The sequence below is a fragment of the Solanum stenotomum genome, chromosome 9 (assembly GCF_019186545.1).
Source record: "Solanum stenotomum isolate F172 chromosome 9, ASM1918654v1, whole genome shotgun sequence".
Lineage (NCBI taxonomy): Eukaryota > Viridiplantae > Streptophyta > Magnoliopsida > Solanales > Solanaceae > Solanum > Solanum stenotomum.
This window is the reverse complement of record NC_064290.1, coordinates 43178907-43202118: the sequence shown is the minus strand read 5'-3', so window position 1 is coordinate 43202118 and position 23212 is coordinate 43178907. Positions and strand designations below refer to the sequence as shown.

The 23212-nt window shown below is 33.6% G+C and overlaps 2 protein-coding genes across 2 annotated transcripts in view; one reads left to right on the top strand and one right to left on the bottom strand.

Moving 5' to 3' along the window:
- Positions 1–10951: 10951 nt before the first annotated feature.
- Positions 10952–17349, top strand: LOC125877000 (uncharacterized). The gene is made up of 5 exons (XM_049558303.1): positions 10952–11235; positions 15838–15953; positions 16148–16270; positions 16679–16781; positions 16875–17349. Exons 2-5 carry the CDS (start codon positions 15859–15861, stop codon positions 17124–17126), a joined length of 573 nt encoding a protein of 190 aa, XP_049414260.1. The 5' UTR covers positions 10952–11235; positions 15838–15858; the 3' UTR covers positions 17127–17349.
- A 3307-nt stretch (positions 17350–20656) lies between these two features.
- LOC125875522 (phosphoinositide phosphatase SAC3-like) overlaps positions 20657–23212 on the bottom strand; it is a 41460-nt gene continuing 38904 nt past the window's right edge. Inside the window, exon 16 of the mRNA XM_049556505.1 lies at positions 20657–21244. Coding sequence (XP_049412462.1) covers positions 21125–21244 — 120 coding nt within the window. The 3' untranslated portion in view covers positions 20657–21124. The remainder of the gene's footprint in view (positions 21245–23212) is intronic.

The following is a 23212-nucleotide window of genomic DNA, read 5'->3' as shown; positions in this document are numbered from 1 at the left end:
CTAGTTGTGCATGATGGCTTGTGATATGAAGCATGATAAGTGGTAAGTTCACATTTGGTGGCCTTAGGATGATGCTTTAGTGTGGATGGTGGTATGGGACGCTATCCATACATTGCACAAAGTGTTGTCCAAGGGTTACTTGAGGTGGATGGTTTAAGGTGAAGGAATGGGTTATGTGTGGAGTATGTGCTAAAGTGGTTAATGACTTGTATGTTGGTTATGGTTGGATATTGTGACTCTTATACTTGTATTTTTTTTCATGAAGTTTTACCAAATGGCATAAAAACATGTTTCTCCAATAAACGTCCCTTTTAGCATGTTTTTGCATGGCTTCCATACTTAATACTTAATTGTGCTAACCCCTTTCTTTCCCTTTTTGACTAAAGTGTGGGGATTTGGAAATGGGTGACATGTCATGGCTATTTGATAGGTTTCTAAGTGTTGAAGATGAAGACTTGGTGAGTCCTCATATATTCGAGGACAATGCCCCATATGTTCTTTTATGTCTTTTTAGTATTGTTTAAGTTGTGTATGAGATTGGTCCCGAATTTTGTACTCTAAAGTATTAGATGGTTTTGAGACATCATGTATAAAGTCTAGAAAGTCTTCTGCTTGCTATTGTTTTTTTTTTAATGAAATGTTTTCTTGGTAAAGAAAGTTTTTAATTCCTTATGGTTTTAGTGTCTATGCGATGAATGAATGCTAAGAGGCTTGTATTAGACCTCTTCGATGTCGAGTACACCGGTTACGACTAGGGGGTGATCCCGGGTCGTGACAGGTACACAAGGAGGAACGGGACGACTAAGAACACATTTGAGAAAGTGTAATAAAGAATTTGCTCGCCTAGATGATATAAAAAGGGCTAATAGAAATGGAATACCTCAACCTGAAAATTCTATGGGAGCTGGAGGTTCTAATATGGTTCAAAGTGTATTAAATATGACTAACCCGGCTAGCCGAAGCACACACCGCACATATAGTAAAGAAAAAGATCGTAGAGAATTAGCTAAAATAGTTGCTGTTTGTGGTTTGCCTTTTTCATTTCCTTCACATCCTGATTTTATTCAATATATTCGGGAATTGTATAACCCAGATTATGAAGGTATTCCAAGAAGTACAATTAAAAGTGATCTTTTTAAATATCAAAAAGAATATTGTCATTTTCTTCGTTGTTTATTTGTTTATTATGATGGTAGATTATCTATTACTTCTGATATGAGACATAGTCCTAATGGTAATGATTATTTTACAATTACTGTCCATTGGATTGACTATGAATGGAACATGCAAAAACGAATATTAGGATATAAATATGTTGAAGAAACTAAAACCGGTGCTTATATAGCAACAAAAATAGGCTTTATTTTACAATTTTATGGAATATGTGATAAAATAATGAGTGTCACTTTAGATAATGCTTCTAATAATTTAAAAGCAATTGATTATTTAAAATGTAGACTTTGTCCAATTGATAATGATTCTTTTCATATTAAGTGTGCCGCACATGTGTATAATTTGATAGTAAAAGATGGTATTTCTCAATTTGGAATTTCTTGTGAAAAAATTAGACTTGCTTGTAATTGGATTTTTAAAGCTAAAATAAAAGCTAGAATTACAGAATTTAAAAATCGTTGTAAAGAATGTGGACTTGAATATAGAAAAGTTCCAAAAGAAGTATGCACTAGATGGAATTCTTTATTTGAAATGCTTCAAGTTGCTTATATTTATCAAGAGCCGGTACAATTAGTTTTTAATGCTCATAATGCGGACCCGAATTTGAGAATTGGCTATGAAGATTGGGAAAATACAAAAGAACTTATTGAATTTTTAAGTGTTTTTTATAAAGCAACAAATGCTGCTTCTGGTCAATATTATCCAACTATTTCTTCTGTTTTAGTAAATATTTGTGCTATTTCATCTGAATTTGCAAAATATAAAGGAAAAGATCGATTTGAAAATTCCCTTGCTTTTATGATTGAAAAATTCAAAAAATATTTTTTCCCTATTCCTCAAATCTATTTGACTGCTACTACTTTCAACCCAAATTACAAATTAAAAGGTGTTGAAAGAATGGTTGAAAAGATTTATGCAAATTTAGAAATTAAAGATGATGAAACTCCTAGTGTTGAAGATTGTAAAAGTAGCATATATATAAAAGCTAGAGAGTTATATAATACATATAAATCTATGGAAAAAAATATTCCAATAGTTGAACCTCCATCTTGTAAACCTAGAAGCGATGATACGGATGATTGGATGGATGATTATCTTGAGCTTGAATCATCTACTAATAATGATTTTGATTTATATTTCAATCAGGCACGGGAAAAGATTAGGCATGAAGAAGGACAACTTCAAGCTCCAATATTAGTATGGTGGAAGAATCGTGAAAATCAATTTCCGACCCTTGCTAGGATTGTTCGAGATGTTCTAGCGATTCAAGCATCATCGGTCGCTTCGGAGCAAGCCTTTAGTGCGGCGAGATTTATGATTGGAGATCATCGATATTCATTAGCAAAGGATAGTTTGGAAATATCGGTGTTGTTTCGAGATTGGGTCAATGCCGAAAGAAGAAATACCGGACTACCACAATTAAATAGCCAAATAGAAGACGAAATAGATGAAATGTTTGGTGATAATAGTGATGATGGTATGGAAGCAATGGAAGAAGAATGACAAATACAAGTTCCAAAAAATGTTTCTTTTGAAATGATACAAAAGTTACGAAAAGATTTTAAAAAGAGTTTCAATTGTTAGTACAATAATTAATATTCAATACCTAGATTATGTACTCTTTGTCTTTTTCTAATATTTGTATTGTACAATTTATTTATTTGAATAAATATACGGCTATTCGCCTTGATTTTCTTTTAAAATAGTCTCTTATATTTAATCCAAGTCATTTTAGAAATTTACTTTTCAACTATTTTAATATTAGTTTAAAGTTTAAACTTTAATATAAAATAGAATTTTAAGATTTAAACTTTAAATTCAATATAAACTTTAAAGTCAATTTTAAACTTTAAATTCAATATAAAGTTATAAACTTTAAAATTTAAAGTCAATTTTAAACTTTAAAGTTTAAAGTTTAAACTTAAATTCAATTGAAACTTTAAAGTAACTTAAAAGTTTAAAGTTTTAAATTGAAGTTTTTTTAATAATATAATTTAATTAATTAATAATATAATATTATATAATAATTAAAGTTAATAAAAAAAAAATTACCGGTACAAAATGATCCGGTAAGAACCGGTTCCGATCCGGTCCAAACCGGTTCCAATTCGGTAACTAAGGGACCGGACGGAACCTTTGGAAATTTCCGGTAAAACCGATTCTGGTAACAAAATCCGGTAACGAGGACCGGTTCCGGTAAAACCGGTCCTGTTGATCCGTTCTTGTCCATTTGCCAGCCTTAAATGTAACACCTCGGATTCAGAGAAGGGAAAATATTTATTTCCTTAGCCAACTCGATGTAGTAGGGTGTGAACGCTGAATCACTTAGCGATCCACCAAGTGGAACCCCACCCTTTCGCCTTTTGGCCTGATTTCAGGGTCCAGTATTCTGGAACTTTAGGCGAGCTAAGTCGAGCTCGTGGTTCCGTTCGGCGTGTCGCCAAAGTGCCCTCCCCATCGCCTAATTGACTCCATCCAAGAGTCACTTAGTGTAAATTTCGTTGAGCTAAAGGTTCACTTGGTGAGTGGCCTTTGGCAAGCTCCAGCGTGAGTTGTTTTCAATTTTTAAGTTAGGGTCTTAAAAGTCTTTTCAGATTATTTTAATTCTATACTACGTCGTGTTTCCCTTCATATAAAGACCTATATAAGCATTTTCCCCCAAATTTCCCCAACTTTAAAACCATTCTCTCAAGAATCTAAAAGAAGATCAAATCTCTTCCCCCAAAATATTTCTCTCTCTAGAAACTTGAAGAAGAAGAAGGGTTCAATCTAGGGTTTCAAGGCAAACCTCCATTTTCACTATTGAAGATAAGCATTTGGCTTTGAGGTATGATTCCTTCCATCCATAGAGTTCCCAATTTCTCCATTTTCAAAGTAGAAATTCCCAATTGAGTTAGGGTTTTTCATCTATGTTATGGGTTCTTTAAATTATTGATTTAATTGATTAATTTATGATCTTCTATGCATGAATTGAGTTAATCTCATGAATTTATGATGTTTCCCCTATGAACCCGTGAAATCCCCATGTTTTCCAAACTATGATCATATGATCAGGGGTATTGATTATGAAAGAAATGTTTTATGAAATCAAGCATGAAGTTATAGAATCACATGAATTTATGACGAAATCTATGTAAATGTTCTAAGGATGCTTTGAGAGTAAATTATCAATGATGGTGTTGTTGAAAAGATTTTCTCATAAACACATGAAAGCATGATTGTGAAAAGTTTTCTCACATAGTAAGGATTCTAAGGTTGAAAGGTCTTCTCACCTAATTGAATCAAAAGATAAAGAGTTATCCTAATGAAACCTAGTTTGGATTGGTTAATGAATGATACCTTTCCATGGATGACTTATGATTTACTGTAACACCTCGTAATCTAGTGGGCTAAACTAGGGCTACGTGTGAGGGCAACAAGACAAGGAAGAGGGCTGGGATAGCCCACCATTCCTTTGACACTGCCTCACCTTCCACGACTATCACCACGATCAGTGGTAAGGACCACGGTTCGTGGTGGGCTAGGCACTAGCTCCTCAAGGCTGCCCAAGCTAAACTCCTCCACACGAGCCACTTCACAACTCGTGAAACCTTAGATGGATCGTGAGAGAGGTCGTGGTTTTGCCTTAGATTTTTAGGGGCTGGGGGAAGGTGGCTTAGCCACTGGTCCATGACCACGAAAGGGACCACGGCTCGTGGATCCCTCCGTGAAGAGGAGGCAGTGGGCTGCCAAGTGAGGGTAAATTGGGACTTTTCGGTTTTAATTAGATTGAAGTGGTATCATTTTACCCAAGCCTAGAACACCTATATAAGTGATTTTAACCCTTTAAACTCACCATTCAAGTCATTATTTCCAAAACCCCAAAAGAAAACCCAAGCTCTTCCTCTCAAATATTTCTCTCTAGAACTTGAAGAACAAGAAATAGTTCAAGCTAGGATCAAGGTCAAGTATCCAATCCTTAAGAATTTGTGGGATTTGTAATCAAGGTATGATAGGTTTTCATCTATGAAATCCTTTCATTCATGGAGCCCCCATGATTTCCCCAATTTAGAAGAAGAATTCCCCAATTCTAGTTAGGGTTTCTTTTAATGTTATGGGTTTTGATCCAATTGAGTGGGTTATGATTGTTTATGATTGAATTGATAGAATTAAATGTTTTTCGGATGAATTTACATTTACCCATGCCTAACCCATGTCTAGAAAGATGAAATTAATGTAAGTGAGTTTTATGCCATAAAAGGGGAAATCGAGGATTTAGATGTGTTCTTCTAGGATTGATGAGATACATTGTAAATTGCTTAAGAGTAAAACATATAGACATGAATTGCTTGAGAGTAAAGCATATAGATATAAATTGATTGAAATCAAAGTATATATGATGAATTATGACTTGTAGGCTTTGAGATTAGGATTGTCTTGAGACTAAGGTATATATGATGAATGATGATTAGTAGAACTTTTAGAGTAAAACTTATATGATGAATGATGATTATTAGGGCTTCGAGAGTGAAGCTTATACTATGATGATTGTTGATTTGTAGATAATTTTTTTGTGGAAGGATTTACCCACATGATCTACCCTATGAATGTGAAAAGTTTCCTTATATAGAATGATTTTAGGTTGACAGTCTTGCTCACCTGAAATAAATCAAAGAATCTATGAATTATGATAGATAAGACTTAGATTGAATTAGCATAATGAGATGATTCTTTCATGAATAGCTTGACTTGGTAACACAAGACCATGCATGGTAACTTGAGTTAGTAGATCTCATGGATAACCTTGGATTGAGAAATAGTACCCTTCCAATGGTTAGCTTGAACTAAGCACAATAGAGTGTTTTGCATGGTAGCTTGACTTGGTGAGGCCACACACCATATCATGATATCTTGGATTGAGCAATAGTACCCTTCCTTGAGTAGCTTGGACTTGCATGAGCGGATGCCCTCCATGATAGCTTAGTCTAGCATAATGAGGTGTTTTTCCTTGGTAGCCTTGAATTGGTAAATCGTAACTATTCATGAGTAATGACTTGTCTTGGACTAGTGAAAAAGTACTCTTTCATGAATAGTAGCAATAGCTAAAGAGGGACTAATCTCTAATCAAAGTAGCATAGTTCTGATGAAACAATATTACTTCAAGGAAGTATTATAAGCATGTTTTAATATGAGATTTAAGTATATGATGATAGATTAGCTTGGAGTATTGCTTGAGTTGCCTTCCTTGATATGTATGACTAGAGGTGGATGACCTAAGTCTTGAGTAAAAATAAATTGAGGTTACTTGAGAAGTGTTCCTATTATAGCATGATGATTTATGTGCATTGAATATACTTATGACTTATGTTGTTATCTCTTACGCTTATAGCCTATGTCTTATGTTGACTAATGTTTATGTTACGCTTATGATGATGTTTATGCAAGCTATCATATTTAGTACATCTTTGTACTAACACATACTCTTGCCTACATTTCTTATCCAAATGTAGGGTCTAGCGATATCAACTTCCATCCCCGTGGCTAGGATCTTAGTAGAGCAAGGATTGAAGATTTGGTGAGTCCTCATAACATTCGAGGATTTGACCACCATTTCCTTATGTCTTTCATTTTATGTTTTGGACTATTGTATGCGTTGTGTCCCAAAAACTTTCATGTTTTAGATAGTTTGAGACAAGTGTAATAGACTTCCGCTCGTTTTATAGAGACTTTGATATTGTTGAAAATGTTTTAAATTCCAGCTCATTTCTATCATCTTATGTTATGAAAGCTAAGTGATTGTATGAGGCCTCTCGGAGTCTTATACGCCAGGTTGCATCTAGGGTGTACCCCTAGGTCGTGACACTTATGACTTAGCTTGGATTGACAAGATGACGTGCCCTTTCATGGATAATAAAAACAAGTAAGAAATGTCTATTCCGTGGTATTTATGCTTAATACCAAGAGAATATTGAGATGAAAGTTCTCCCATTAGTAGAGGCCGAGTTTCTAGTAGCAATCTCCTTATCCCTTACCTATGTGTCCCCATAGGATGATTGTCTAGATATACATTAGCTAGTGGATCCACTTAAGCTAGAAATTCATGGTCCTTACCTTGGCAAGTAGGACAACCTTTTCGGTGTGTGAGACACCAGTGGATCATGTTATAGCTCACATGGTCTCTATGTCGGTTAAGGCTACTTCCCATATTAATAATGAACTAAGGTTACTTCAAGAAGTATCTCATATGTGTTCAAGGTTCTAAAGATGTTAGCTTGCATTGACCATGTTTTATGAATTATGTTTTCTAACTCTTATTATGTTAGGTTGGTCAATTGCATGTTATGAAATGTCCTGTTTTAGCATGAATTAAATGTTTTATGCATGGCTACCATACTTGGTATATTGTTTTGTACTAACAGATACTCTTGCCTACATTTTTCCCAAATGTAGGGTCCGATATTCAGGATTCTCAGTTTCGTGGCTAGAGGTTGACTTAGTTGATTTCCGAGCTTTGGTGAGTCAACATGCTTCGAGGACGGACTTTCATTGTTCTTAGTCTTCTTCTTATTTTCAGTTTTGAACATGATGTATGGGCTAGGCCCAATTTAATTCAATTGTATTAGATGGCTATTGAGACAAGTGTTTAGACTTCCGCTCTCTTTTATAAAAATGTTTTGGACTTGAAATGTTGTCTTTACTTCTTATGTTCTATTTCTAATGTTATGAATGCTAAGTGGCTTGTATGTGGCCTCTTGGGGTCCTATACGTCATGTTGCATCTAGGGTGTACCCTTGAGTCGCGACAGATGGACCTTCAACACATTATATGTTTTTATTTGGTGTCCATCAAGCTCATCTAAAGCTTTCATATGATCTATGTTATTCAAGACGTTATCAAAGTTTTAACAGTGATAAAATGAGATATGTTTTTTGAGGAATTGCAACTCAGTACGTGGTCTAAAATGTATAAGTCGAGATATATGAGGATGTTAAGCGTCGAACAATGTTAAACTTGAAAATTAAAAGGTATGGCCATATTGTAAGAAACATCATCAATAGCAACAAAAAATATCTTGTGACTAACGAATTAGTTTCATCGACAGTGAAAATTTTGAAAAATAAGACTTGGTGAGACATCATTTAATCCAACTAATTTGTTCTTCGTATGTTATCTTATCAAACTTCAACAGATGTGCTTTTGAAGTTTCATTGACGTTATAAAGTATACAACTAATTTAATAAGATGCATAACATTTCATTATATATGTAGAGACCTTGTATATGAGAAAACATTCGAAATCGAGGAATAAAATGTTTCTATAAATATTTTGAAAAGATAAATATAGGGAATGCAAAATAAAAAAAAAAACATCTTGTTCTCTTTGAATAGATCTATTATACGAGGATTCACGTATAAGGTGATGAAAAAGCTAAAGTAAAACGAAGAAATAATAATAAAATGTATTAAGATTTAGAAGTACATCTTTTTGGTTCACTACTAAAAAAACAGTAAATACTGACCTCAAATAGAAGTCGGTAATTTCCAACCTCCGGAGGTCGGTATTGTTAAAAAGAATAAAAAATAAAAAACTTTAGAAAAATGACTACAAGGAGTCGTTTTTTATGAAAAATAAAGCAGGAAAATCAAATACCGATCTCTGGAGGTCGGAATTTTTTTTGAAAAAAATGAATTACAATAAAAACTGACCTCTTGATGTCGGTATTAAATAAATCAATAAATAACAATATTTTATTTTTTCTCAATTAAATATAAAAAAAATTGAGAAATATTTTGAATTAATTTTATTTAAATCGTCTTCCGGAGGACGGTTTTGTGTAAAATAAAAAACAAAAAAAAGTTATAATACCGACTTCCGGAAGTCGGTAAAATTAAATAGTATATAATTAAATTAATTTTCATTAAAATATTTATATAGTGACTTCCAGAAAATTAATAAATTAATATTTTCAATTAACTTTAAATAAATCGTCCTCCGTATTAGGGGTGTACATCGGTCGGTTCGGTTCGGTTTTAGGTGTTATTGGTTCGGTTTATCGATTTTCGATTTGTAAATACTTCAAACCGATAATCAAACCAATAACATATTTCTTATCGATTTTTGGTTAATCGGTTTATGGTACTTAACGGTTCGGTTTTCGGTTTAACCAATAAGAAAATACTCATATATTATATACACGATAAGAAAATTTTTAAATAAACCATATGATTTTTCCAGCATTTGGCATGAAAGTAATAATCATAAAAGTAACAATCATTTTTCTTGCAAGTTTAGACACTTGACACATTCAAAGGAAAAAGTGTAAAAGTAACAATCGTTTAACCATTAACAAAAAGTGTGAAAGTAACAATCGTTTAACCATTAACAATAAGACTAGTAAATTTAGTATAGTCTTATTGGGTTATCGGTTTAACCATTAACAAAAATTATAAAACCGAAAACCGAACCAATAACCCAATAAAAAATTTTGCAAAACCGTTTAAAAACCGTTAGCCCAATAACTCAATATCAATAAATCAATAGTATTTTTTTTCGGTTCGGTTTATTAGTTAAATCGATTTTTGCACACTCCTACTCCGGATGGCAGTTTTATATAAGTTCAAAAATAAATTAATATAAAATACTGACTTCCTTATGTCAGTATTATTTAATTAACATGACTACTTTTTATTTATCTTACAATTTAATGTGATACCGACCTCATGAGGTCGGTATTTTTTGTTTAATCTAATTACTTTTAATAAAAGTGATATCCGTAGGTCGGTTTGTTTAAAATATTTTTATCAAACATAATTTTGCTATTGTGCATAATAGTAAATTTTCATTTTACGAAATAGACAATAGAACATCGTAAAGTACTATACAAAGCAAGTTCTATCAAAATTTTTACGTTCGATCTTGAATGAATGTCAAGTGTAGTGATCATACCGTAGGCAATGACATGTAAAGGATAATTCATTGGAGTATGAAATATGTTGATTATTTACTCGTTGAGTAGTTTAACAAATCAAGTCTTATATATTAATGTTTCAGATATGAAATATATTATCAATTAAAGAAATACTGATGATCAATTTAAGGAGATTTATATATTAAATTTGATATTGATAAACTTCTGTTGATCGATAAAATTAAATTTATATAATTAGGAGGCACATATATATATATATATATATTGTTGACACCCAATTTTGACCGACTTATTCGATTAAATATTTTAAAAACATATTACGAGTTTTAAAATCTTAATCAATTTTGTCTAAAATTATATATTATAGTATCGCTAAGTTACAAAATTATCAATTATTATTATTAAATTATTTTTATTATTATTAAATTATTATATTTGTCAATAGTTAAACTCGAAATAACTACTTTATTTAAATGATTTTAAATTTAGGTGTGTTTAATTTATATGAAAATACTTAAATATATGTAGTATTTTATTAATTGAATAGCATTTCCTTAATCTCCCCTTAAATCATTTAAATCATAACCTTTTTTGTTCAATTTGTTTAATTTATAGCCCTCTTCCTATCCAATTCTATTTCATGTTCAATTATGGCCATTCGCTTATTTCAATTATAGCCTATCTGATTCAATTCAATTTTCAAAAGCCCCATCCTTTAATCTCAGCCATTCGTTCATCCAAATCAACTACAAGATCAAATCTTGATCGTCCATATCATTCAAACCAAAGGCTGAGATCAAATCTTCATTCTTATCATTTTTAAACCAAAAGAATCAAAACCCTTAGCCATCCTTCTTTCTTCATCTTCCTCTCATCTCCTCCTCCCCTATTTCTCCCTTTCCTCTATTCTCCTAGCAGCGAACGGCGCCGGGACCAGCTCCGACCGGCGAGCCTCTTTCTCTCTTCTCCTCCGCTCCAGTGAGGACGACAACAACAAACAGCAGCTCCAGCTGCTCTGACCAGCGAGCGGCGAGCAGCCAACTCCGGCGAAGGCAAGGTAATCACCGGCGAACCCCATCGAAGACGACAACAACAACAGCAAGACCCTCGCATCTCCATTCCTCTCCTCTTCGGCGAAGTTCTAGTAATCCAGGTATTTGATTAATCATCATACATACATAACAGTACTTATAATAAAGCTAAATTGAAGTTTACCTGGACTTTTACATGGTCCAACAATTTCTCAAACACGTCTGTAAATAACTCTAATAGTAGAACTCTAAAACTATTCAAATTTATTTAAGCTCTAGTTATATGAGACTGGCAAAACTAGATAATCAAACTTGGGATGGAAGGAGAAACAATGTCCGTGAATGTAGATTTATTAGGAGTCTAGACTCTCTAGAGAAAAATTAACTCTCGACTCACTTGAGCCTTTATCTCAATATGAAACTGACACTCTGAAACAATAGAGTTCATTCCAACAATCTTTGTATGGAAACAAGAAGACATACTGATTCCCAAGTAATTTGTGACATTCATCAGTCATCTTACCCAAGAGTCAGTTGTATGGAAGTTAGTGAGCACTCTTCTGCATATATTTTACTTAAAGACCGTCTTTGTTTGAAAGATATACAAACACACCATTGGATAAAACAAACAAGAAACCTCAGAATTAACAAGTGGAGCTTAGGTATAAATAGCCATGTCCTATTGGAGAACCATTCAAGTCAACAAGGTAGAAGCAAAAAATTCAGTCACTCCTGCCAATGTTATGTATGCACATATGAAAATAGAAAGGCTGCATGAAGTAGTAGCATCAAGTCAAACCATTTTACCTTTGAAGTATGGAAACCACTAACATGCGCACATAGATAAGGACTCAACTTCTGACCTCCTTGAGCGCACAACATTTCAGAAACTAATTTCAGCATGCTCACATAAAAAAGAGACCTTTAATCAATAAGACAGTATTAGTTATCTATAATGTGTTTAAATTTCTGAAGTTCAAGTGCAATTGTTTTCTATAATGTGTTTGTGTCCATCTAGTATTGATACTTAGCTTTAATTTTGGGATAATTTGTTTGTGTCCATCGAGGGTTGGCTTAGCTTTAAATTAGGTGATAGTGTATTTGTTTAGCATAAGTACCAACACTAGTTGATCCTATTGATGACAAAATTGATTTTCTTGCAAACTCAATTTGTGTCCATCTAGTGTTGACACTTAGATTTAAATTTAGAAATAATATATTTGTTAAGCATAAATACCAACACTAGTTGATTCTATTGATGACAAAATTGATTTTCTTGCAAGATCGATTTGTGTCCATCTAGTGTTGATACTAAGCTTTAATTTAGGAATAATGTGTTTGTCAGGCATAAGTACCAACACTAGTTGATCCTATTGATGACAAAATTGATTTTCTTACAAGATCGATTTGTGTCCATCTAGTGTTGATATTTAGCTTTAATTTCGGAATAATGTGTTTGTTAAACATAAGTACCCCAACACTAGTTGATCCTATTGATGACAAAATTGATTTTCTTGCAAGATCAAATTGTGTCCATCTAGTGTTGACACTTAACTTTAAATTTAGAAATAATATATTTGTTGAGCACAAGTACCAACATTAGTTGATCCTATTGATGACAAAATTGATTTTCTTGCAAGATCGATTTGTGTCCATCTAGTGTTGATACTAAGCTTTAATTTAGGAATATTGTGTTTGATAAACATAAGTACCAACACTAGTTGATCCTATTAGTTGGTGGATTTAGTTGTTGGAATTAATTCAAAAGTAGTTATAGTTAATGTTGTTTAGTTGTTGAAATAAGTTCAAATAAAGTTTAATTAACCCCTAGCTAGTTTGACTCATTATTTAAAATGATGTGGTTTAGTTGTTGGATTTAGTTGTTGGAATTAAGTCAAAACTAGTTAGAGTTAAAAAGTTGTTTAGTTGTTGAAATGAATTCAAATAAATAATGTGGTTTAGTTGGTGGATTTAGTTGTTGGAATTAAGTCAAAACTAGTTAGAGTTAATATTGTTTAGTTGTTTAAATAAGTTCAAATAAACAATGTGGTTTAGTTGGTGGAATTAATTCAAAACTAGTTAGAATTCAAAAGTTGTTTAAATAAGTTCAAATAAATTATAATGTGGTTTAGTTGGTGGATTTAGTTGTTGGAATTAAGTCAAAACTAGTTAGAGTCTAAGTTGCTCGGACTCGGGTGCCGGTATCCGAGACGGATGCGAATCCGAGAGTCGGATTCGGCCAAATAAATTTTAAGATTCGGGGGTGCGAATCCAAGTATGGATACGGGTGCAGGGATTTGGCTAAAATTATTCAATATTATAAAATATAGTTATAATGATAATAATAATAATAATAATAATAATAATAATAATAATAATAATAATAATAATATTAAATATCTTGTAAAATGCTATACTTAAAAGCATATCAATTATAGATATACAAACTTAAAAGTATAAATTAATTACATGTTACTAATTAATTTTAAAAAAATTATAATTCCTTTTATTTATTATAAAAAAGAAATAATCATATATATATATATATATATATATATATATATATATAGTCTAACTTAAATTAGATAGTAGTACAATTCATTAAAGTTCTGTGTGCTGCCCTTTCTTCTCCCAAGAACGTCCTTTCTTCTCCCAAGAAACCCTAGCTTGCTTTTTTCCTTTCCAAGAAAAAAAGCTCTCTCTTCTTTTTCAAGAAAAAAACTTTGTATTATTTGTTCTTTCCCATGGAGCCCTTCGCCTCCTCTCTGTTCTTGTACAAGAAAAAAGATTTGCCTGCTCTCTCTCTATTCTTGTAAGCTTTGCCTCTTCATTATTCTTTTCCATGGAGCAGCCAGACCTTGTGACAACTTCGTCGTTGTCAACTTTCGCCGGCCATGAAATTGATCTCTTCTTCCCCATTTTTTTTCTCGGCTTTGGTCAGTATCCGGATCGGATTGACCGAATCCGACACGCACCCCGCACCCGCGCCCTCACTAGTGTCGCGTCGAGACGGGTTCGGCCGCAAAATGAAGAGTCCGCGCAACATAGGTTAGAGTTAAAGTTGTTTAGTTGTTGAAATAAGTTCAAATAAATAATGTGGTTTAGTTGGTGGAATTAATTCAAAACTAGTTAGAGTTAATGTTGTTTGGTTGTTTAAATAAGTTCAAATAAATAATGTGGTTTAGTTGGTAGATTTAGTTGTTGTAATTAAGTCAAAACTAGTTAGAATTAAAGTTGTTTAGTTGTTTAAATAAGTTCAAATAAATCATTTGGTTTAGTTGGTGGAATTAATTCAAAACTAGTTAGAGTTAATATTGTTTAGTTGTTTAAATAAGTTCAAATAAACAATGTGGTTTAGTTGGTGGATTTAAGTGGAAACTAGTTAGAGTTAAAAAGTTGTTTAGTTGTTTAAATAAGTTCAAATAAATAATGTGGTTTAGTTGGTGGATTTAGTTGTTGGAATTAAGTCAAAACTAGTTAGAGTTAAAGTTGTTTAGTTATTGAAATAAGTTCAAATAAATAATGTGGTTTAGTTGGTGGAATTAATTCAAAACTAGTTAGAGTTAATGTTGTTTGGTTGTTTAAATAAGTTCAAATAAATAATGTGATTTAGTTGGTAGATTTAGTTGTTAGAATTAAGTCAAAACTAATTAGAGTTAAAGTTGTTTAGTTGTTTGATCGTATTTTAGTTTATTTTGAAGTTGGATTTAGTTTAATTTGAAGTTGGATGAAGTTTATTTTTAAGAAGATTAATGTATATGTTGAAAAATATTGTGTTGGCAACTCTTTGGGCTGTTTTGGTAGAAACATTCAAGTGGACAACTAAAATTGCAAAAAAAATAAAATAAATAAATAAACGATACCGACCTCTGGAGGTCAGAATATAAAAAATAAATTAATTTTTTAAAGATTAAAAATTAATTAATACCGACCTCTGAATGTCGGTATTTTAAAATATAAGAAATAAATATTTTGACATCCAGAAGACGAAAATAATAAAAATAAAAATAAACAAATATATAAAAGTGACCTCAAGAAGTCAGAAAATAAAATAATGAATTTTCCGACTTAAAATTAAAACTGACCTTGAAAAGTCGGTAAATACCGACCTCCAGAGGTTGGTATTGAAAAGCGACCAAGCTTTTTCCAACCTAAGCTGGGAATATCGACTTCCGGAAGTCGGTATTTGTAGGTCGGTATTCACTATTTTTTTAGTAGTGGTTATAGAATTAAAAATCTATTACAATTCGTCTTTGGATAAAATATTCTTGACAATTCAGTGTACTCACTTAAAAACAAAATTGAATAATCATAGATAAGCTTATTGAGGTAGTTCACCACTGCGCGAAGGGATGATAATTTACCTAGTTAAAAAAATATATATGATTTTTTCTAATTACTTTGTACTCATAAAATTATCATATGAGATATTATACTAAAATTAAAGATTATCAAATCAGGAAAAAAGAAATTTTCTTTTTATTTCAAAAATACAAACAAATCGAAATGATATAGTACTTTATTATAATTTATGTCTTGTGTTAAAAGTGGCTAATTTACCCTCTTCGTCCCAGTAAGCCCACAAAACCATCCCTGAACCCAACTTCCCTCCGGCCATTCTGCCGCCGGCCGGTTTAGCACTATTTTTTCCGATCAAATTTAATATTCAATTTCATCAGTTCCGACGATATTCACGATTTCTTTTTTCTTTTTGGGTTTGACAGCATTTTTGGATCTGTGGTACCATGTCGTTCATGAAAGGTGATTTGCTAAGTAGAACTAGAAGGCTTGTCAAAGGTTTAGCCAAAGCTGAACCTGTATGGCTCAAAGCAATGGAGCAGTTAGTATCTCCTTTTCTTTTCTTCATTCAGTTATCTCTTTATTTGTTCAAAAACCTACTCTTGAACTATTACTATGTTGAAATGACACATTTATGTATAAATTTAGAGTTTATTAGGGTAATTTCACTGTTAGGTGTGCGAGATGAAAATATGCCTGTAATGCTGGTTGCTGCTTTGAATTTTTGTTTTCTAGGGCTCCACCTGCAACATTTCCTCGTGCCGAGAACAAATTGGTACCCATCAGTTTACCTGAGGATGTCTACATCAAGAAGTTCTTCCAGAAGTACCCAGAGTCGAAACACGAGGATGCTATTAAGTATGGCTTTTTACCCAGTTAATGGTTCTTAGTATGTATTGTTTGACTTCATTATCGTCTAACAGTAGCATTATTAGTAAACTATCCTTGAGGTGTAGCCGTGTTGTATTTTTGATCCTTTAGTTTAGAGACTTAACAGCTTGATTGTGTAGACTTTAATTTTAAAAGGATAATGCGCAACATGTCGAGGAAAGAAGTGTGAAAAGCTCAGCCAATTACATAACATGATAAATACTATTTTGGCAATTGAAAATAAAAATTTAAGGTCTCAGCACATCATCTGTTGTGCAGTCTAGAATAGAATCAGTGTTTTATCATTATTTTCCTATTGGAAAAATTGGCATGTTAAATTTCTCAATGTTTTTGCGGATTGAGGCTCTATTATTATTTTCTTTATAATTTTAACAGAATTTCTGGATTTGACCCTCCTCCAGCCCGAATTTACGGGTGGCGAGTGCTTGAGTTAAAGGAGCAGGGGGTCAGTGAAGAGGAAGCTGTGGCTGTTGCTGATGTACGTATCTCGTCTTTCTAGATTTAAATTCAATGAGGTTCAATCTTCTCCTAGGATCTCTCTTTTAAGAAGTTTGTGGTTTTGTTGCTATAGATGGAATATCGTGTAGAAAAGAAAGCGAAAAAGAAAGCATATTCTCGATTGAAGCAGATTGCTCGACTTCAGGGGAAGAAACCACCTCCTAATCCATATCCAAGTGCTATCAAGGAGATACAAGCTGAAGAAAGGAAGTATGTGCGTGATCGTTTCTATAACCAAGATATTCTTAAAATTGTGGAGAAACTGAAAGAGGAGAGGCAAGCAGAGATGCAAGACAGAAGAGGTGGAGGTGGAGGTGGCTGGTAAACGCCCATGGTCTTTTTCTAATAGTTTTTCTTTTTGCTTTTTGCCCAAGTTGGTATACTTGGTAATGTTATGATACTCTTTGTCGAAGTGGTTATACTTGATAATGTTATGATACCCTTTCCTCAAGTACTAGAAAAACGCTTCACTGCTGGTTTATGTAGTAGACTTGGAGTTCATATTCCAATTAAATTTGGAAAATAAGTGAGTAATATCTCTTGCCCAAGCTTTGCAAGTGTAGTTTTGTTCTTGGTATATCAATTTCTTTTATCTAATTACTCCATTTATTAATATTTAAGTAGTTCTGTGTACTTTTTACTGCCTTTTTCCTTCAAGGGAGGTTATCCTAGCCCTCAGTTTTAATGATTACGGGTTTCTACCCAACTTTTAATCTGGTGCCATATTTGCAGAGGTTCTTCTTCCATCTTTTGCAGTTTTAACAACTTATATGCAGCTTTATCAAAAGAAAACTTTTTATGCATCCATATTAGATGACAGCCTGCTGTTACAGTAAAACTTTCTCATGCTTGTAGTAGATCTTATAAGAAGCTAAACCCTTGGCATACTACTCAAACTTAATTCAATGGACAATGTGTTGTGCCTTGTTTTAGTCAATGATTGTTGTAGAATCACTTATTGGTGCAGTTAACTTCATTGTTACAGAGATGCATTGTCTTCTTATCACATTATTATGAGTTTCTTGCTCCAGAAATGCGATGATGAATATTTGCAGGTCTTAGACAATGTTTGGAAATTTCATAATGTGATGTAGCACATGACCAACTTGCATATAAGTATTTCAATGATCTATAAGCTTCCTACTTTTACTTCTCTACTCATTCAATTCCTTTTATCTCCTGTGGCTAGTGTAAATTCATACTTCTTGGTTCTTGTTGTCTAGGCATGGCAGGCAGGGTGGGGTTTAACCTGCAAAAATTTCCACCAGCTTTTGCCTGTGAGCATTTTTTTTTTCCCATTTTCAGCTCGCTCCAGTGGCCCCTGCAGCATTTTTTCTGTTTTCAACCTGTCCCTGCTGAGACCCTCGCCCACAAAAGTTCTATTTTTCATTTTGTTATTTTTTCTAAAACATACGAGGTTTATAGTTTTATCTTTTTTCCATTCTTAAATCATTCATATGAGGGTTCCTCTTTTTTCCTTTCATCTTCTCCATTTTTCTGCATCTCCCTTTTCAGCCATTTTTGCCATCATATCTCCTCCTCCATCTTCATTTTTCTCCTCTCTTCAAATCACCACTACGACCCTTTTCCTCTTATTCCCCTATTCCTCTCTCCATCATCGAACACCATTTCTGCCCAGTATCTTTTTGGTCATGAATAGAAAGAGAACTTAGGCCGAGTGGCAGTGTTGAGTTTTAAGCATGTTTAGGCTAATGACAGCAGCGAATGTATATGGGAATTTTGCCATTTTCCGTATTTGTATGTTTCATAGGTAGTGATAGTTGATCTGGCATTGGAGCTCGGAGATCAAATTATAGAATTAGTTATGATTACAAGTAATACAAAGATTGTATCTAGCAATTATCGAGAAAGAGCAGGAAAAGGGGTTGAAAGGTATACGTTCATTAACCAACAGGTATGATAGATTACTCAGGCAAGATGTTATTCAGCGGAGGCCATTCCGAAATGAAGAACACCTACAACAGAGTTTCAATTCTTCTCTACTAAGGTATGATACTAACACTTCTATGAGTAAGTGCTCAGTTTATCAAAGGGCATATATGATGAGCACAACCTCTCTTGGGCTGCCTGCTTTAACCTTTAGCTATTCCTAAATCAGTTTGGTCTTGTATCAGCATGGAGGATTTTATTGATAGCGGAAGAACTAGTATCTTGGTGATTGTAGATAGATTGACCAAGAACAGCCATTTCATTGCTGCTATTAATCTGCTTCTTTTGTGGCAGACTTGTTTAAACATATTGGAAGTGGCAATATAGGAGCCATTTGCATGACAGGGAGTCACTTTTTCCGCCTTCAATCTCCAATCAGATGGACATACATACCGACTGAAGTACTAAACAAAACCGCGTGTTATTACTCAAACAGTCAACATGAACTGGTCTCTTAATCTTCCCTTGGCTGAGTGGTGGTATAATTGAACTTATAACTCAGCTATTTAGCTCATCTCAGGTTTCATTTGCATATAGTAGCTCAACACTAGATATAACATGCTTTGGCCAACCAAAAAACAGGAGTGACTTGAAATTGCATGTGGGAGATTGGTTTTAACTAACGACAGCTGATCTTGTCCAACCAAGCATTCAGCTAAGTATTATCCCCTCCTGTAGCCATTTATTCTAATTTCTACCATTGTTTCATAGCTCAAGGCTCAAGCTATGTCACAGTGTACCAGATACATTTAACCATAACAGATTTAGCCAAGTCCCTATTGTGTGGAGCCTCAAAAGTATTCTTGGGAGGAGGATGGTAAAAAAAGGAAAATAAGGTTGTACACAAAACGGTTACCATTTAAAAACGGGTTGGATATTTCATCTTTTCAAAAGTAGATCAACTATGTATCAAAATATATTATCGATCATAAAATATGGATACCCCATTAATTTGTCGTACATTACTCAATTCACTTTTTTTTTTTTTAATCTATATCAAATATGTATGGGTAGAAAATTTTATTATTTTTACCTAACTCATTTCAACATGACCTGCCTGTTTGCCACTCCTAGTAGTGCATCAAGTTTTTGCAGCAATGAATGGGCATGCTTAGAGAATAGGCAACCTAGGAAGAATATTAGGTGGTGAAGACCAAACTTCCTACCTTCTTTGAAGATAAAGGCTTTTAAGGGAGGAAATTATGTCCTAAATAATTTTTTTTAAACATGATTACAACTTGAAAATTTTGCTAGGAGGAATTTATAGTTGCCTAGGCATAAGTTTTAACTTTTGCTTATAAGACCAAGTTTATGGAACCTGTGTTTAAAATATCTTGAACATACCTAAGTTCTTGCTTTTGCTTATAAGGTAAAACTTCTACCATCTTAAATTATCCTGCACACTTGTCTCATAGACAAAAGTTTAAAACTTATCTCTAATGGACAACATACCTAAGTTCTAACTTTTGCTTACAAGACAAAACTTGAGGTCAATTGAGTACGTTCACTGTCATAAAAATCCTAAAAGCAATTTTTGTCAAGACTTTTCTGAACTAGACCCAAATGATGCAGATTAAAAAACTGTGAATAGTACTCAATAGGGTGGAGTTAGTTGATATTAAGAAAAGTCAAGTTACAGTTTAGTCCTTTTAGTTCAACTATTTACACATGAAGATGTGATGCTCTATTTTAGTCCTTGTGAGAATTGTACTGTTCATAACCTAATTAGGTGAGGCAGCTATGGTTAGGAGAAGGTACAAATGAAAATATCCTTGAGCAATAGCATATCTAGCTTAGTATAATTATGCTTTTCGCCGTTACCTTGCTCATTCTGCATCGAAAATCCATCAGCTAAATGGTTCTAGCATCTTTATCAAGACTCGAAGCCAAGTGCCCCTTGCCTGATGATTGTTAATTGACAATACAAGTAGCAAATTTGTTTCAACAACTTATTGCACGATTATAGATGTCACTTCCAATACAAGTATGTGTTTCAAATGAAAAATTGACCTAAAATAAGTCAGAATGGAAATGCTAGCAAGTATTTACAACATTGGAACCTACAATCTGTGAAAAAGAGTTCCAGAAAGAATCTTATAACTGTTGACTATGTACTAATGGTATCCGACTAGATCGACCATTTTCACAATCATATAAATGCAGGCCTAGATGGTTTTCTTAGTCGGGTAATATTGTAAAAAGAATGCTGATACAACAAATGTTGCGTTTCATCCTAGGATTCCCACGCGACACTTCTCCAAACATGAGCCATTTACCATAGAACACACTTCTCCAGTAGTAGAATGAGCTGAAGGCGCCGCCATTTACCAACACGACCCACTGGAAAGGTATAAAGTACAATGTTTCAACAGCTCAATGACACAGGGTCTCTCCATAGTTTACCCAACGTACAAAGCTATCTGAAAGTTCCTCGACAACTACACAACTCTGGGCATCACTGTAGGATGCCTCTGCTCCGGTGTTTGCTGTTCCCTGCAGATAGTGAATTCTATAGTTGAATATCAAGCAAAGAGAAGGTACACAGCGTTATTCAGTAACTTAGCATTAATTGTTAATACAGTGCGTTGTCAACTTTACCAGAAACAAAGACTGAGTCAGTCAAATATGGCCTCAAATCAGAAGCACTACAATCATGTGTTAGGTGGCTAATAAACCAACACACTAAGGAAAGCTGCTAATATTGTTCAGAGAATCTTCTTCTTTGAGATGAACAAACTTAGAATCTACAATCAATACATTCAGTTTCTGTCTTTTAATGAAAATAGCACCAAGAGAACGCTGGACATGTACAGGGAGGATCAAAGAAAACCGTTCCTTTCAATACTTCAGGGAGTTGAGAAAGTCTTGGCGAAAGTATCTATGACAAACTACAAAAAGTACTCTCCACTTAGAAAGACATTCTTCGACAACTTTTCCATTAGTAGCTGCCCAGTTACCAATAATCCCCCCACCCCACCGACAGAACCCAATTTCACTACTATTTCAACCAATGATATCTCACCTTTATATTTAAATTAGCTATGGAAATTCAAGACTCACAGTTTGACAAATAACTTTATAAATTTGATCTTTTCTGTCCAAAGACGGCAAGTAAGGTGAAAACTTTTTTTCTTAAAAGGTTGAGCTTTGGGAATGTATCTCATTAGCCCTCCATCCCTTTTTTCCCTAGACCAATGATCCCTACTACAATTATGACACAAGTTACAATACTCCAACTTTATTGGAATGATCACATTAATAGTTACATAATCGTCAATTTGAAACCTATCATGTTACTTCAATTATAGGTGGTAGTGACAACCTTGAAAGTGAAATTCTAGTTTAAGAATCTACTTGATCTGGTTCTTGGTCCAACAAACAATACACTATACATGCGACAAGTACATATGGTATGTTTTCCTCAGTTTAGTTTATAGCAATATAAATCTTTTCTCTCTTTTATAGAGAAGATATGGTCCACCATTTATCCATTTCCTGAAGAGCTTCGAGAAACAAAGACAACTTTCGATGGTCGTCACTCGTCAGTCATGTAATTTTCTGGCAAACCAGGAAAGACAGAAAGTGTCTACAATGAACCGTCAATTGCCAAATAATGTCCTCCATCTAATCATAGAACCACAATAAAAACTTCTAATGTGGTAGAAGCCTGACTATCAACCATCTTTCAGTGAAGGGAAAATGGCCACATCTATCTAGAATTATTTTTCAAATTCTTGTGGTATAATCTTTTCAGGTGGAAATCTCAGAACTAATGTAATGAGGTGGTGCCTGACAAAACTTGACAACAAAGTTCATGAACTATTTTTGCAATGTTTACTATCAATTTTAGTATGAGAAATAGGAAAGCAGTCAAGCACATATGTGCTTTTAAGTATGATGAAATCAGAAGTTGAACAAGTAAGAGTTTAGATCAGAAGTTGTCCCAGTATGATGAAACTTTTGCTCAACTCACACTTACCTTCTTTAAATCTCTAGTTCACAGGCGGAACAAAATAGACCTATAAGTGATATCAAGTTGGGTATAAGGACGGTAAACGGGACGGGGTGGGGTGGCGTGGGAGGTTGCAGGGCAAACCCGCATAACCCCACGAATACTTCAACCCGCTCCGCCCCGCCTCCCATAACAAAAAGATCTATTTGCAACCCGCCCCACCCCGCATAGTTTTTTTATTTTTTTCTTTTAAAATTAAGTTTGATACTAAAAGTGAAATTCATAATTTTTTTTTTACACATTTCCGCTAATTAGTATCTTAACTGTCATAATCATACTCTTTGCAGGGAATTTTAATATTCCATTGTTGTACTATCATACGAAAGTTGTTTTCATTTCTGTCATGATGTGTATCCTTAATTGAACTGGAAAGTGAATTGAATTTGTAGAAAAAAATTACCACAACAAAGTGGCAGTCTTCAGGGAAAAAATTATTCAAACCGAGTACA

What these genes read in the sequence shown, in the direction of transcription:
- LOC125877000 (XM_049558303.1), top strand. Translation starts at nt 15,859, where the DNA reads ATGTCGTTCATGAAAGGTGATTTGCTAAGTAGAACTAGAAGGCTTGTC. An exon ending in TGGCTCAAAGCAATGGAGCA is followed by an intron (nt 15,954 to 16,147) that starts GTTAGTATCTCC and finishes TTTGTTTTCTAG; the next exon opens with GGCTCCACCTGCAACATTTC. An exon ending in AAACACGAGGATGCTATTAA is followed by an intron (nt 16,271 to 16,678) that starts GTATGGCTTTTT and finishes TAATTTTAACAG; the next exon opens with AATTTCTGGATTTGACCCTC.